Source organism: Chenopodium album, chromosome 5, assembly GCF_948465745.1.
Source record: "Chenopodium album chromosome 5, dcCheAlbu1.1, whole genome shotgun sequence".
Lineage (NCBI taxonomy): Eukaryota > Viridiplantae > Streptophyta > Magnoliopsida > Caryophyllales > Amaranthaceae > Chenopodium > Chenopodium album.
The window spans coordinates 2736860-2753716 of record NC_137838.1 but is presented as its reverse complement, the minus strand read 5'-3'; the positions used below and the strand labels follow the sequence as shown (position 1 = coordinate 2753716).

The following is a 16857-nucleotide window of genomic DNA, read 5'->3' as shown; positions in this document are numbered from 1 at the left end:
TGTAATATTTCACTCTTAATTTTATTGTACACCCGATTTACAATAATATTAGATGACGATAGTAGATCTGCTATTATCATTGGTAATGTTGAGCTCAGGGAGTTACCGATCAAGGTTTGTTTACTACTCTGAATTCAATTTGTTGATTGTGATCTTGCTTGCTTGCTCTAGTCAATGATCAAATCATATTTAGTTGGTAATATTGGAAGCAATATTTTTTTCCAAATTAGTTTGTTGAACTCCTACAGCAAATACATATTGGAAGCACTATTTAGAGTATACATACACATGTAGGAAGAGATTCAACGAGCCTGTATATAACCAACATCACATTTATAAGATTTATAACATTCACAAACTCTGGATAATGTCCAGTTCCTTACTTACAGCAGTCTCTAATTCAAGTACATGTCTAGTACAGCACCATTATCCCATCATCTAAAGCAAACTATTGTGTAAAGAGGATTACAAACACAATATCCCAGAAGTAAGCATATCTAAGCACATTATTACTGAAGCCCTGATCCCCCTTCTCTTTTCTGCTCCCTTTTCTGCTCACTTTCCATCCTAGAAATTACAGGAGATGCTTCATTACCTGTCACAAGAAAACACAGCAAGAGTTAACATTATTCGAGTAACTTTCCTTGTTTCAAACCAAATACAAAGTATATGCTATAAATGTGTTCTTACCTTCTACCATATCATCCTGTGATGGAACCTCAGTACCTTTCTGATACCAGAAAGTGGCAGCATCTCTGAGCCTGTCGAATACACCCTTTCCAGGACTAGCCATACCTGTACCAGCGTTATCATAATTTGTCTCCTCACTTCTACCAAACTGTCGTGCCACCTCTTCTGACTCCGTTACTCGCCCTATAATTGTCACTTTATCTCCTTTCCCTTCCTCCCCAACTCTGCTTACATCCTCCTTACGCTTGTGTAAGGGCAATGCCTCAGTTATAACATCGGATAATGCCTTGTCTTCTTCTCCGGGCTTCAGTTTCTCAGCCAAATACTCCTTCAATGACACCCCCTTATCCATTTCAGTATTAGGCCCAGGATGGACATCACGTTCCGTCCCTGAATCTTGCATCTTCAAGGCCACCGCTGCCACATTACCATACACAGATGCCCCTCCTCTGGATTCCCCTTCTTTCACATGAGGCTGCTCTTCTTGATTTCCACCATAGCCTAGCGTAGTAGCTACAGCATTCTTGGCCTGTACAGCCTTATCAGTGATAGAAGCTGTAACATTCGATATTTTCTCCCCATAACCCACTGGCTCGGATGATTTTTCATGCATTCCTGAAGATACATCAGCTGAGTGTTGATCAGCATTATCACCATACCCTAACTTTGATGTAACAGAACTAGTGGCTTGTTTTGCTTTATCAGCAACCATTGCAGCTGCAGATGATATCTTTCCGGTGTAACTTTCTTGCTTCTGTTCTGGAATTTCATGTGATTTCTCACTGTCCGGACCAGTATCTTGAAGAAATACACTATCCTCAGAACTGGTTGGCTCCGGAAAAAACTGATCATGGCTTCCAGTGAAGACATTCTCGTCTTGTGGACTATGTTTTGTTCTGTTCAGTTGAGCATCATCAAGTCTTGAATGTTGGTGTGGTTCGTCATGAACATTCATCTTATCAAACTGATGAAGGATTGGAGTAACACCTACTTCTTCACCACCTGAAAGAGAGTAGAAGCACATCAGTAACATGCTCATGTTGTAGTAAACTAGTAACCTTCATTTATCAGCTCTACTAACTAAAAAACTTTGTTTAACTAAAACCACTATTGAATTTGTTAGTAATAAGAAATAGTTAAAAACAAAAATTAATCAAGATTGAAGAGTTCCATATTGGAGAGACAACTTTTTAGCCAAAACAAGTGAAATTAAATCATACCCATGCCTGTTGGACCTCCAACTTTAGTCTCATAATTTCCAGCATCACGTATTTCCCCTAGACCTCTAGGAGTATTAGGATCCTTGTCCAACATTTCCCCTGAATTCTCAAGGAGGCCACCAAACTTCCCCGTGCCTCTCTCTTCATCAGCACCCATCCGATGATTTCTAGCTGTATGAGCTGAAATGGGTGTATTCTTTGATGCATTGGACATTTCTTCTAACCTATTTGGCCTTCCAGTATCAGTTCTAGACCAATCCAAGGTCTCTTCTTGACCCGGAACATAATTTGTAGTAGTAGGAACAAAAGTCAGACTATCGCCTTGCAGCTTGCTTCCCGGGGCATCAGTCATACCTTCCATTGCAGTGCCTTCACCCAATTTACTTCTTCTTTGATTGCCTTGCATGAAGCTTTGAGCAGCTGTAGAATCATATCCTATCAATAATAAGAATAAAGCAATGGTTAAACAGTTTCACAAAATTACAGTAAACTCTAATGCTAGCTAGTGGCTTAGCCATTTAACCTAATCAAGATAGCAATTCACATGTTAGATGCTTTGAGTATCTTAGTTGTGAAAAATAAAATAAAAATATGTAGAATTTAGGCATACAAGATTTCTACCTGAGTGAGCTGAAACTGGATTACTCTTCGATGCATTCGACAATTCCTCTGACTCGTTTAGCCTTCCGGTATCAGGCCTAAACCAATCCAAGGTCTCCTCTTGTCCTGGAACATAACTTGTAGTAGTGTGAACAAAGGTCACATGATCACCTTGAAGCTTGTCTTCAGGGTCATCAAGCCCTCCTTCCATTGCAGTTCTTTCTCCCAGTATACTTCTATGTTGCCCTGGCATGAAGCTCTGAGGCATGTAAGTATCTGAGGAATCGTATCCTATCAATTTTAACAATAAAACAATAGGTTAACTCATTTAATAACTTGCAGTACGCGGGAAAAAAAAAAAAAAAAAAAAAAAAAAAAAAAAAAAAAAAAAAAAAAAAAACAACAACAGTCAAGATGTTAGATTCCATCTCAAATTTTTTTTGTGCCAAAAAAAAAAAAAAGGCAGGCAAACAAGAATTCTACCTGCATGAGCTGCAATTGGTGAATTCTTCGATGCATTGGACGGTTCTTCTGAACCATGTAGCCTTCCAGTATCAGTTCTAGACCAACCCAAGGTCTCCTCTTGTCCTGAAACATGACTTGTAGTAGAGCGGTCAGATGTATGAAAGTCGTCTAGATATTTGCTTTTCGGGGAATGATGAACCCCCTCTCTTTCACTTCTTTCACCCAAATTACTTCTATGTTGCCCTGGCATGAAGCTCTGAGTAGCTGTAGAATCATATCCTATTTTTTATAAGAACAAATCAATAGTTAAAACAATTTACATAAATCACTTATCAATAGTCACAAAGAAAATTCAGTTTTATCATGAATTCATGATAATATGATATCTATTAACATGTTGGACTCCATATCAGTATTTTCTGGAAAATTAGGCAAACAAGAATCCTACCTTCAATCGGTATATTCTTTGATGCATGGGACGGTTCCTCTGGCCTATGTGGCCTTCCAGTATCAGTTCTAGACCAACCCAAGGTATCCTCTTGCCCTGTAATATAACTTGTAGTAGAGGGATCAAATGTCTGAAAGTCGCCTTGAAACTTTCTTCTTGGAGAGTGGATTACTCCCTCCCTTTCAGTTTTTTTATTGACTTCACTTCTATGCAGCTCAGGCATGAAGCTATGAGCAGTTGCAGAATCATGTCCTGTAGTTATAACAATGGTTAAACAATTTTAGAACCCAAGTCTCAAAATTAGCTAGAGGCTAACATGTTAACAATCTTAACAAGTTAGATTTCATATTTTCATCTTGGTTTTTTGTGCTAAAGAAATATAAGGTCAAACAAGAATCTTGCCTGCCTGAGCTGCAATCGCTGTATTTGTTGATGCATCAGTTAGTTCTTCTGACCTATGTAGCCTTCCAGTATCAGTTCTAGACCAATCCAAGGTCTCGTCTTGCCCTGGAATATATTTTGTAGTAGAAGGATCAAATGTCTGAAAGTCGCCTTGAAACTTGCTTTTCGGGGATTGAATCATCTCCTCTTTTTCAGTTCTATGCAGCCCTGACATGAACCCCTGACCAGCCTTGGAATCATGTCCTATCACAGTTATCATTTATCAGAACAATTATTGAATGGGCACAACAAACCCCAGATTTTTGAAATGTCAAAATTTTCTTATAAGCAAAATATGCAGAGAACTATACAAAATTTAACAGCATCACACTTAAGCTCCAAAGCCAGGTTAATAATTTTCGGGGGCACAAAGACACTCGAAGTCTACCTTAGGATACCAGTTGGCAGATTAGACTATATGTTCAATTAAGCAGTGCAAGTTATGTATGACAATTATAGTGTAAAATTGTAAAAGTTGTGTTCAAATATAAATTCATTCAATGTTTACAATTGGCTCGTGAAATAAATTAAGGCAGAGGAACACAGGCTACACAGCAATAATAAAAGTATGCACAACAAAAAATTTATCTATAAAACCACAAGAATAGAAGGCATTTGCTTAGACACTCACAATTTCACAAACATATTTAGACTCTACTACTCGTCATATGTCTAAGTGTCAGGCTCGTCTATTCTATAAAAAAAAATCCGTTTTAAAGTACAAAACAAAGTGTCAAGTATCCACCTATGACAGTGAGAATTCAGAATAACACACTGTATGAGTTTATAAACTTACCAGTGCCTGTTGGGTCAATGACCCTGACCTGATAAGTAGCCGGATGATGATCTTCCCCTACATCTTTCGGAACCTGAGGATCTTCCTCCACGCCCGTTGATCCCCCAACAACGGTTCCAAGCTTTACAGGAGGCCCCTTCTTCCCCATATCCAAATCTCCTGTACTATGACCACCACCTAAAAGCGTACCAACAGGGGTGTTCTTTGGTGCATAAGGTTGCTCATGCTCATCGTACTCATCTAACTTTCCAGCTTCTGTCTTCGACCAACCTAAGGTGTCTTCATGTCCAGGAGTATGACTTGCCGTTGTAGGATCAAATGTGTGGTAAGAACTTTGTTTACTCCTAACACCTTCACCTGCAGTTCTTTCTCCAAACTGTGGTTCGCGTGTATGCGTATGACGCCTTGCAGCTCCCTCTTGCCCTGGCATGAGGTGTTGAGCAGCTGCAAGAATGCAAGATTATGCATTATGGCGTATTTTACAAGTCAAATTTACAAGAAATGTTTTTCTTGCTACATTTTTCATTCTAGTAGTATTTTCAGTATATCCCCATACTCTCTAATTAGGAAGACCCTAGCCAATTTAATTTACTACTGAATCATAGGTTTTATATTGTTGATCATGAGATAGATTCCCTTTCAACTTTCCAAATCCAAAAAGAAAAACAGAATCTGTATAATAATTATGTTTTTCAAACACAACTAGATTTAATTTTTCAGGGGTAACAAATATTTTTGGGTTTATAATTTCATTGGGGAGTTAACCAAAATTTGAGAAGACCTCTGAAAAATTAGATATTGGGCCAAGCAAATGTAGGGGAAATAGGAAGAGAGCCCAAACTAAATAATCAATTTTACAAAAAAAATATTTACCCCTCTTTACTGGTTACGGAGTACTAGTTAATACTCCGTACTTCTATTTTCATATAAAACACGACAACAAATACTCGCAATATCACTGATACAAAAAAAAAAAAAACACATCTACATATCACATATGTACACCATTCGATCCACTAAGATTGTGGGTTTAATGGGATAACCTTAATAGGTTGGAGAAAGTACATAATCCGTTTATTTTAGAAATGGTGCAATATTTAAACCGCGGTTGTATAATGAATGTATTACGTGTGAAGCTAAAAAGAAACAGGGAAAAAATGACATACTGTGAGTGCCGTGGATTTCAGGGTCCATATCCATCTCATCATCCTCCTCGTCATCCTGGTCGTGATCATGATCATGACCATGTCCAACGTGCTCTTTAATGGAATCCTTTATCTTCTTCGCCTTCGCCTTTACTTTCTTCAGCACTGATTTCTTTTCACCGTGATGCTCTTCATTATGACCTACATATATATGCATCACTCCATGATCAGAGAGCTAATACTATAACCATATGTAACGCTAATTAAATAGATAATAGTTAGAATAATCCCATCTCACATCACGTACTTTAATTTGTACATACAAATATACAATATATATAGTTATTTGGTGTTACTAATAGTTAAAAGAAGATACATTCATACTAGTAACTACGTATCGATACAATAAGAATAAGGTTATATTTCGTAAATTATGTCATATCCTTGATTACAATATCTATTAGACGGTAAGAAAAAATCGAAATATGGCCAAAAAAAAAAAAAAAAGTAAATCTTACCAATTTGAATGCCAACATTTTGATCATGTCTATGAGGATCATCATCATACTCATAAGTGGTGGTATTATGACCTTTTGGATGATCCATTTGAGAGTTCATTGTGATCACTGCTTATTAATCACTCGCTAATAACTTGTGTGTTTATTTTGACAGTTTTTGAGTTAGAGATAATAGTCAAATTGGGAAACAATAGAGAATTTAGAGAGCAACTTAAAAAGAAGATCGACCTTAGTAATAAGGGTATGAAAAGGAAAAGTAGTAAAGAAGGAAGTTTGATTGGGTTTGTGTAATAATACGTACAGCAGAATAAGACAATGCCACATTGCATGGTGTTGGCGCTATAGATAAGAGACACGTAAGTGTATGAACTAACACGTCCTTGCTTGGTTAATTCGGTGATTTTAGAGGCAGACTCACTTGAAAGAAAAGCTGATGCTATTGAGTTTGGCCTTTTACGTGGCGGTTACAACATGGCTATATAAGGGATGTTTATCCTACCCATGTAATCACTCAGATAGATACAAGTACTCGTATTATAATTTTATAACGACATTGAACTAATTAGGATAAGGTATGCTTTTATTTGTGATTGTGATTGTCGGTCTTAAATAATTTTTTAAAGATTACCGACTAATAACTAATAATTTGCCGGTTACAATCAAGTCGGATCATTTTCAAGTCAGTCATATTCGGATTTAACTTATTATAAATAGATAATTATCATTTTTATCAAGCTAATTATTTCCTTTGACTATAATATACGAAGTATATGGCAATATACTAGGGAATTATAGTTTACAATTTAGGAAGATAATTATCTCCTTTGACCATATAACAAATATATACTATATTTAACTCTTAAATTTCAGGATGATGCTCCTTTCTTTTGCTGGCCTGGACCGACTTGGTCTCCCTAGACTAAATGCTTTGATCAACAATAATAAGGTGGTCTAAATTGTACTTCAGGCGATTTGAAATCGGGTCAGGAACAATTTGGGTTAAATTTAAGTCGAGTCAATAACAACTCGTGTTAATTTCAAGTCGAGTTAGTAACAGATCGGGTTGAATTTTTGGGTCGCGTTAGTAATAGGTCTGATAAAATTCGGGTCGGGTCAATAACAAGTCGGGTCGTTGAATTTGGGTTAGGTCAATAACAAGTTGGGCTGATTTCGGGTCGGGTTTGTAACAGATTGGGTTAAATTCGGGTCGGGTTAGGAACAGGTCAGGTTAGTAACAAATCGGGTTAAATTCGGGTTTTGACAGGTTAAAACGGGTTTGGGTCAATTTCGGTTCAAGTCGGGTTCGGTGCAAGTTAATTAAATTGGCAGTTGTAAATCGGTAAATCGGTACAAGTTGTAAACCGGTAAATTGGCCGTTTAAAAGCAAATTGAATGGTTCCACACACCCAGTTGGACTCCCGGAGGATATTAGGGGACCATGTAATCATTTCGGCAATTTTTATTTCCGGTGAAAAAAAGTCAAAAAATTCCAAAATTGAAGGCTAATATTCACGTTTTTTTGAGAATTTTAGAGGTTTTGGGGCCCGGTGTCGAAAAGTCTTTGAAATTCTATGGGATACATTTTGGGGTCATATAATGCCGTTTGGAACCATATATGATCATTATTTGTTGTCATAAATGTTCGTGGTAGGCTTGAATTAATGAAATCGGTGCAAGTTGTAAACCGGTAAATTGATCGTTTAAAGGCAAATGGGATGGTTCCACCCACCCAATTGGACCCCCAGAGGGTATTAGGAACCATGGTAAACATTTCGGCTATTTTTATTTTTGGGCGAGAAAAAGGTCAAAAAATTCCAAAATTGAAGGCTAATATCCACGTTTTTTGAGAATTTTTTGAGGTTTTGGGGCCCGGTTCCGAAAAGTTTTGAGATTTTAGTGGATACATCTCGGGGTCATATAATACTGTTTTAAACCATAAATAATCATTATATATTGTCATAAATGTTTGTGGTAGACTTGAGTTAATGAAATCGATGCAAGTTGTAAACCAGTAAATTCACTATTTAAAGGCAAATTGGATGGTTCCACCCACCAAATTGGACACGCGGAGGGTATTAGGGACCATGGTAAACATTTCGGTAATTTTTATTTACAGGCGAAAAAAAAGTCAAAAAATTCCAAAATTTAAGGCTAATATCCACGCTTTTTGAGAAATTTTGGAGGTTTCGAGGCCTGATGTCGAAAATCCCTGAGATTTTAGGGGATACATCTCGGGGTCATATAATGCTGTCTGGAACCATATATGATCATTATATGTTGTCATAAATGTTCGTGGTAAGCTTAAGTTAATGAAATCGGTGCAAGTTGTAAACCGGTAAATTGGTCGTTTAAAGACAAATTGGATGGTTCCACCCAGCCAATTGGACTCCCGGAGGATATTAGAGACTATGGTAAATATTTCGGCAATTTTTATTTTTGGATGAAAAAAATCAAGAAATTCCAAAATTAAAGGCTAATATACACGTTTTTTAAGAAATTTTGAACGTTTTGGAGTTCCGAAACACCCCAAATTGACACATAGATTGCAAGCAGTCCAACAAGAGGCCATTTTGAAAGTTGGAGAAAAAAAAAAAAAAAAAAAAAAGCGCGCCATTGTCATTGTCCACCACTTCACCTTGTTCTTAAATCCTGAAAATTCAAAATACTCCCACATTCATCATCTCTACTACAAACGGTTTCATTCCACTCCTCCATTACACCAAAGCAAAAGCAATCTGCAGAAAATGCGAACTCGATTCCTCACTCCAGACTACTTCACCTCCGATCAAACCCTAAAATTCCTTCGTCTTCCTCTCTCTCCTCTACCTTCTCCTCCCAAATTCCTCTCATCTTCCGATGAATTTCTTCGTTGCTGCTCCAGTTCTTCCGCCATTTCCGTCTCTCACCAGCTCCAAAACCTTCCGATCGACGGTGCTCTCTCAAAATTCTACTCCGATGTTCTTCCTCACACCATCGACGCTTGTAATGGTGATTTTTCGTTCAATTCCGGTAGTAGTTATGGCGTTGTTCAAACTCCGGAGGTAATATATGAATTTCTATCCATTTTTCACTTTTTCTCGTCAATTTTGTGTTCGCTTGTTTTTTTTTTGAAATATTACAGTTGAATTTTAGGGTTTCAATGTGTTATGTAGAGTTTTGTTTATCTCGAACTGTTTCTGGAGCTTAAAACGGAGGACAGATGTGAGATTGTACTTTTTGATTTAATTTTGGAGGTTGTTTTAATTTTCTGGAAGTTTCGAGCTCTGGTTGATGAGTTTTAGGGTTTCTGACGAATTTTGATGTTATGTTGGATTTTAAGCTATTTTCGGTAGCAATGATGAATTTGTGCTTCAATAATCTCTCTTATTTGATTAGAAGTAGGATTTATTTACTCAGCAGATGATCTCGTCTCAATTAGCCTTTCTAATGATCATTTAAGAGAATTATGAAGTTTTTGGCACTGAGAGCTTTGTGTTTGGAGAAAACATGATCATTGTAAGGTTACAACTTACAACATATAAATGAAAAGATTTACCATCTTTAAAGAGCTCTATAATATGTGTGCGATTTCTGTGGTGCAATGTTTAAATTCTGTCCTATTATTTCGAAATCAGGCGTTTTCTTCCTGTTTAATGGAATCTAAGAAACTACTATGAATGATTTCCTATAATGGCAATGTGTATCATAAAAGTGAAGGGTGATCGAGTCACTATCTCCTTTGATTAATCATGTTTAGATATTTCTAACTCGTAAGTTTGATGCATGCTGTCTTAAAGTGCCAGGACTGCCAGCTGGTAAGTAATGGTCTACAATACTGGTTCTTGAAATTTTTGTGAGTTGTGATGCTAGACTATTTGTTAGTCATGCTCGTATATGGCCCTAGTTTAAGCATGATGCCTGCTAAATATGTGGGACATCAAAATTGTAGTTTAAGCATGATGCCTGCTAAACATAAAATTCATGTTCAAGAGGCAAAATGAAATGATATTCACGCACTCATCGTACCTTCTGTTGCAGAAAGAAGCTGGCTTATATTATGAAGAAATGGAAGCTCACAGATGTTCAGCTTCTGATTCCGTAACACTAGAGAATCAATATGCGAAGGACACTGTTGGTGAAAAGAATTATAATAAGGCTGAGATTATTCAGTTTGAAGCACCAGAACTTACTCAATTTATGGTAAATAAACCTATCTTTTGCATTTGATGAAGAAAAATAGTTTGTAAGCCCTCTTAGTTTATTAACTAATGGGGTTTGTGTTTATAATATTTTCAGGAGGATGTTTGCATGTCCGAGAAAGAAGTTCAGTTATTGTCTGAAGTGCAAGATTGTGATGTTGATTTGGTAAATGGAATAACATAGCATACTAATTTCTGCTTACACCTGCTCTGTTGAATGTGTATTAAATAGATTTTGTTCTCTGAGATGATCTGTATATGCAGATGAATGCATAACTACTGAATGGTTTTCCTACTCATGTAACACTTTTAAGCTTTGTGTTACTGAAAAAAATTATATTGTTTCTGATTCAATCAAGGTCTTTGTCATTGACAAGTAGAAATCCTCCGATTGCTTTGAACAAAATTTTGTTTAAAAGTTTGACCTGACGTCCTGTTTCTCACTTAAGTTAGGTTTAAAGGTAGAGAACTGCAAGAGTCTTTTATGGTAATTGCTAAGTAGCTCAAGGAGTTTTAGTTTTGGATCAGATGATGCAACTCAGCCAGTAGGATGCTGGAATATTGTTTTCCCCTTTAGAAATCAGTGAGCTGCTTAAAATACCATAGGCAATTAAGATGCAATGTCAAGCCATGCATGTGGGAGCTGTTGCTGTTTCTTTCCTTATTAAACGTTGTCTATAAAGAACGCACAATGACCAGGGCATGTTGACTCAAAACTTGGGAATTGGGCTGTAATTAGTTGATGTAAAGTTTAGTCCTCAACTAGATCCTTTATTGCTGATGTGTTGTTCCTTCTGCTATCTGATTCATACCATAGCATAGAGATTTTTCTGATTTCAAATCTTTGTGATAAAGTAGTTTATGGTACTAGCAAATTAGGTTTGAATCTTTATATTTTATATTTTGATTAATGCATGCAGGGATTGCTAAATCTTGTGCCCACAGATCCATTTGGTTTTGATGTTAAAGATCCCGTGAAGTCAGTGGATTCTGTTTGTCTGGAATATGATATGACTCCAAAGCTTCAGGTACCAGATGACGTTGGCATTTTACCAGACAATATCGATCGCTGTGGCACCTCCTTACCCTTGCTTGAAGTAGAAGAGATTGGACCTGTCGATATTTCAAACTTTTGCTTGGAATCTCTCTTTGCAACCATTGAAGAACAGCATTCTGCTTGTAGTATTGACCTTGAACATAGTTGCCAAGAACTGTTTGTCTCAGTGGGAATTGACATTTTGGAGCATATTTCTGATAATCACTCATCAAAGCCCCCCCTTGAAATTTGTTTTACAAGCCTGAGTCTAGATATTGATCTTCTACAAGTTGTAGAAACTCCTTACAGAGAGGAAGACACTGGGTCGATGGATGCTAGACCTATTGCTTTTGTCGATACATTTTTATTTGAAGAATTTAAGATGCTTGATTCAGATTCCTTAGAAATTTTTGAGGTGAATGCTGTATGTCAAACAACTGAAGCAGCTAAATTGTGCAATATGTTCCCAGAAGACTTGCCCTTCAGAAGTTTTGATGAACTAATTGTCAATGGTGAACTAGCAATTATTGATGGCACTTTCACATCACTCTCTGTCCCAGATCTGGTTGATGATGAAAATATTTGGTCATTACATGTTATTTTTGATAAATTGCTCGCAGAATTGGAACCAGTGCCCCTCTCCACATCAGATGAAATTTATTTGGATTGGCACCTTCTTGGAAGGGACGAATGCAATGGAGATGTAAATGCTGCTATTGAGAAGCTGTTCAGTGACATTGATGATTATACAATGGATTTATGTTTGAAATCTGATGATGGTAACATGGTAGTGCTTGATTTCGTTTTATCAAATGGTCCTTCAGATGGATTGAATATTAGGGAGAACAAGGTAATAATGCCATCTGGAGTGAGCTGCACAGAAAAACATCTAATCAATGAAGTCGTTTCAAGGAAGTCACCAGGTGAAGACTGCCAAATCATAGAAAATATTGGGAATCTTACTAATGCTGATTTTGAGAATTTTACATCCAGCAAGTTGTCTGATGATGATTGTCAAATCATAGAAAATATTGGAATTTGTGGTGGTGATTTGCATAACGTAGATTCATCTGTCGAGTCAATGCCTCAGTTTAATGATCTGGATTTTTTTTTAAATCCTACAAGTGCTACTGGTGGTATGAGAATTGGTAACAAAGTCAAGCCATTAGATGCAAAATCTCTGCTTTCTGCTAGGGGTCAGAAGAAAGAAACAGCCAGTGCAAGCAGCATTCATATGCAGCAGTTTGATGCCTGTGAAGGTGTCATTGCCACTTCAAGTGACAGAGATACAGCTGTGAGTCTGACCATATATGATCACTTAAGTGATTTTGTTTCCTTTGGTGGAAGTCCAATTCAGTTTTTTATTTCAATAGTTTCTGCTGTTCAGATAAGTGCATTGCTCTTCATGCTATTACGTAGGTTGTTTTATGCATGAAGATACCCATTTCTATTCTGTGCTTAGGTAACAGGATATCGTTTTTTATTTTATTTTAATGTCTGAAAGCTGAGAACTGTGTGTATGGTAATCTTGCAATTTGCAAGAGTAGATGCTGCAGGCCTGCAGCAATTCTTAAATAACCAGCTGGCGATTTTTTATTATTGAAGTAAGGTCTGGATGCTTTAGGTTAGCAAATTTAGATGGTTTTTTTTTAGTCTTTGATGAGACCTTTAGCAAGTTGGCTGTGTTATACTTCATTGATTTTCCTTGTTCTCTCTTTGTGGTTAATTTTATGTGTTACTCCTTTTTTCACTCCATTATTACTTTTATTGACTTGTATGGAATTATTCCTAAGTCCGGCTTGGGTTAAAGGCCTTAAGGCTAAGGGTTGAAGATTCACATTGAATAAGAGAGAGTTATTAAGAGACCCATCCAACAAACCTACATTTAGCCAAATCCAATACATTGGCCACCTTTTATTCTCCATAGCAATGCAATTATGCAAGTGAGGCCTTATATATCTGACCCCTTAAAACCATATAGTTCTTTTGGAAAGTAACTCTAATACCACTTGAGCTCTCAGCTCTTTGGGATATAAGTGAATCTCAGGGTGGAAATCAGATAATGTATTCTTTATTTGAGTGTGAATCAGATTAATTCTGTAAGATTTATTGGATGGGAAATAATGTTTTTACTAACCCTCTTAAAAAATGACTTCAAGTTATTATTTTTGTATATCTCGGCTGGCTGTGTTCTTATTTCTTAAGTTTATGTTAATGCTTGATAGTTCCCTCTTATTGAGCTGACTGTTTTTAATTGTTACTCTAAACCACCAGAAGTTGGAAGCGCTACTGAACTATGGGCCTGTCCAGGAAAAATGCAATAAAGTATCTTCCGGGGCTTTAAATGGTACAAATACGTCCAAATTCCCTATACCTGTTTGTAGCACAGCTCAGGAATCTGAACCAGCTCATCTCTGTGAATCTTCCCACGAAATGCCTATCATTATTAACACTCAAGATTTTGATAAAGATATGATAATCTCTCGGAGAAGCACATATCAGAAGATCTTAACTATGGAGAAGAAAGGTGTACAAGTTGTAGAGAGGGATCTTATTCTACCTGTTGATATAATAATTAATTCTACAGCGTGCATAGTGTGGTATGACTACAAGAATATTGGAAAGAAAACCACTGCTCAAGATGAGGGTGCTTCATGCGTTCCTCTCTGCATTGAGAATATAGCTGCAAATGTTCTGACATCTCTGAGTTTTGCATTCACTACCTGTGTTTTGGTAATTGACTTCATCTATGCTTAATGTATCCAGGTGCTTTTTCTTAAACTAGAGTTATCATTGTAGAAGTTTGGGGGAAAGATCATGATATGATTTTTCAAGAGCATGTTGAATTAACTTGTTTTCATTGTGTAGTATTCTAGGCATTTGTTTAATTATTTATGTCTTGTAGCATGAAGCAATCCCTGGACACACTCAAAGGTTTTGTTTTTCTTATAAACTTAATTACTTTCTCTTCGATCTGCCTCACTTGTGCTCTGACCTCTGCTTTCATATACAGGTTTTTGTGTGTTATGTGCTGTTGAATCTCTATAGTCTAGACATTTTGTTTCAATGGATTAAATTATTGTTATGCTCTTCATGTTGACTTGCTTGGTTTATTTGCAGTTCATCCATATTTGCACTCTTTTTTTGGGGGGGCTTGACTTGCTAAGTATTGCAGCTTTGTATAAATTTCCTTTCTCACTGTGTTCTTTTTTCCCCCCTTAATTAAGATTTTCGAGGGAGATTGCAATTTCCTTGGCCCTGTAATGGAGTCCGCAGATGAATTGTATGCAGCGGCAGCCAGTCTTGGCACATATTTGCAGATTTTCTATTCATCATCATTTGAGCTGACAGATGAAACTATATTGAATTATATCAGACATTCCCGGAATATATATAAAGGGTTACTTTCTAGACTTCCGGATTCAGAGACACTTGCTGAATCATTTTTCACCAAGTTCCCTTCTATCAATCCACTCTCAGCACATGCAATTATTTCTAGTGGATGCATTCTCTTGGAGTTCCTTGAGTTGACAGTTGAAGGGAGGATCCAAATACTCAGAAAAAATCATGTGCCAGAGGAAAGTGTCTATCTTTTTAGTTTCTTGTGCAAATTCGGGGAGCGGGAGGAATCCAAGTCTGGACTAACTGACTGTTCATCCTCTGTATCATCTCCTCCTGATTCAGGAAAATTTGTCTGCAACATCAACTCGGATGACAGAAAAAGGAAATTTAATGCAAGCTCTTGTGATGCTATGTATGACTTCAGATGTTCTATGCCATCTAAACACTATGCAGGTGATGAAATGACTGATCAGGATTTGTTAAGGCCATCTGATCCAAAGGTGTCACAAAGTCCCAGAATATGTCTGCAGAAGAAAATGCCCAATTTCTTGTTGGATAGTGAACTGTTTCATGAAGGAGAAGCACCTGATGCTGCCACAAACATGGATCCTTCTAAAGCATGGTGTGAAACATATATCACCGAGGAACCAAAAATTCACCGTAAGGATGATGGTTTTGCTCGATCTAGCTTAATTGTAAATGAAGGATTCTCCAGTCAACAGAAATCAAGTAGGATAAAAAGCAAACGAGAACAGAGTGCAAGGGACATACTTCAGGATTTGCATGAAGATTTTGTTGGTGAAGTTGTTAACATTTATGACAAATCTTTATTTGGTGGGGACTTTCAAATAGATGAGAAAACTGTAAAGTCCTCTCCAATGGCCTCTGAGATTGTAAAAGACCATGCTCCTAGATATAATAGGACAGCTCGAAGATTATCATTTGGTAACAGTCCTGACCGGAATGTATCAGTAGCTGATGTGATGGATACTAGGTGTATCTTAGAAGATAGTAGACAGTTGAGGGACATTAATAGTTTTAATGGTGTAGAATATAACTGGAGCAATGACTTATGCAAAGCTTCACAGAAGCAGCAGCAGACAGCTAGAATTATACAGGAAAAATCTATGCAAAATTTTAGTGGCCAACTCTCAGAGGGGAAAACTGTACCTCCCTATGGTGAAACACCACTCTCGAAAGCTATTCATTCAGGAAAATTGCAACAAGGGTCACCTTGGACAATAGAGTTTCTTAACCGTGTTAAGGAAAAGAGAAAATTACGTCAACAGTATCAGCCAAATGCTTCTGTTCCACGCACTAACTATCATGGGGATATTACTAAATCCACCAAGAGAAGAAGCCCGTCCATTCTTGAGTATTACAAATATCAAGGTGACAGCATGCCTAGGAAGATGGCAGAGCAGAAAATGCAAAAGCAACATGCTCAGCTGCGCAATGAGAGGTCTCAAGGATTTCGTCCAATTTGTACACCAATTGACAAGAAAGCTAGACGGGTTGGTTCTCATAATCATGGCTTTGTTTTAATATGTGTTTAATTTTAATCTTCTCAACATATAAATTTATGAACTGCAGAGTTTATCTTTTGCAACAAGTGGAACTGGGAGCCAAACTAAGCTTGTTTGGAGTGACAATCTCTCTTTCAGTCAGGACAGCAGGTTTTCAAGCTGAGTATAATATAGCTGGAGAGTTGCTGATTATGGCAATGATTTTAGGTAACAACATTTTATAATCATAAGCAAAAAATCACAGGTTGGTTTTAATTTTTTTTTCTTTTTTTATTAAATTAGAGTTACAGAAAGTAATCATTGAGCAGATTAGTTATTGTATGTGGATAGCTCTATCTTAAACTTGTACTAACCACCATTGATTGCAAGAATTCTTCGTGCATGTCAGGATATATGTTATACTTTGTGTTTTCATTTGTAAGTTGTTATATCCCATATTATCTGCTTACAAT

The 16857-nt window shown here is 36.9% G+C and overlaps 2 protein-coding genes across 2 annotated transcripts; one reads left to right on the top strand and one right to left on the bottom strand.

Moving 5' to 3' along the window:
• Nucleotides 1–320: 320 nt before the first annotated feature.
• Nucleotides 321–6699, bottom strand: LOC145631307 (uncharacterized). Its single transcript, XM_081683387.1, has 10 exons — nucleotides 6324–6699; nucleotides 5827–6006; nucleotides 4661–5104; nucleotides 3826–4068; nucleotides 3424–3675; nucleotides 2994–3254; nucleotides 2532–2801; nucleotides 1911–2345; nucleotides 691–1692; nucleotides 321–595 (listed from the first exon to the last, which is right to left on the bottom strand). Exons 1-10 carry the CDS (start codon nucleotides 6421–6423, stop codon nucleotides 510–512), a joined length of 3273 nt encoding a protein of 1090 aa, XP_081539513.1. The 5' UTR covers nucleotides 6424–6699; the 3' UTR covers nucleotides 321–509.
• A 2368-nt stretch (nucleotides 6700–9067) lies between these two features.
• LOC145631306 (protein SHORTAGE IN CHIASMATA 1-like) lies at nucleotides 9068–16829 on the top strand. The gene is made up of 7 exons (XM_081683386.1): nucleotides 9068–9364; nucleotides 10341–10502; nucleotides 10599–10667; nucleotides 11422–12831; nucleotides 13812–14270; nucleotides 14765–16393; nucleotides 16473–16829. The coding sequence occupies exons 1-7, from the start codon at nucleotides 9068–9070 to the stop codon at nucleotides 16566–16568; spliced, it is 4122 nt and encodes a 1373-aa protein (XP_081539512.1). The 3' UTR covers nucleotides 16569–16829.
• Nucleotides 16830–16857: the final 28 nt, after the last annotated feature.

Excerpts from the sequence above, each read along its gene's own strand:
- LOC145631307 (XM_081683387.1), bottom strand. The coding sequence starts at position 6,423 with ATGAACTCTCAAATGGATCATCCAAAAGGTCATAATACCACCACTTAT. Across the intron at positions 4,069-4,660 it reads CATTGACCCAACAGGCACTG|GACATGATTCCAAGGCTGGT; the intron begins GTAAGTTTATAA and ends TAACTGTGATAG. Across the intron at positions 3,676-3,825 it reads AGCGATTGCAGCTCAGGCAG|GACATGATTCTGCAACTGCT; the intron begins GCAAGATTCTTG and ends TTATAACTACAG.
- LOC145631306 (XM_081683386.1), top strand. The coding sequence starts at position 9,068 with ATGCGAACTCGATTCCTCACTCCAGACTACTTCACCTCCGATCAAACC. Across the intron at positions 9,365-10,340 it reads GCGTTGTTCAAACTCCGGAG|AAAGAAGCTGGCTTATATTA; the intron begins GTAATATATGAA and ends CTTCTGTTGCAG. Across the intron at positions 12,832-13,811 it reads CAAGTGACAGAGATACAGCT|AAGTTGGAAGCGCTACTGAA; the intron begins GTGAGTCTGACC and ends CTAAACCACCAG.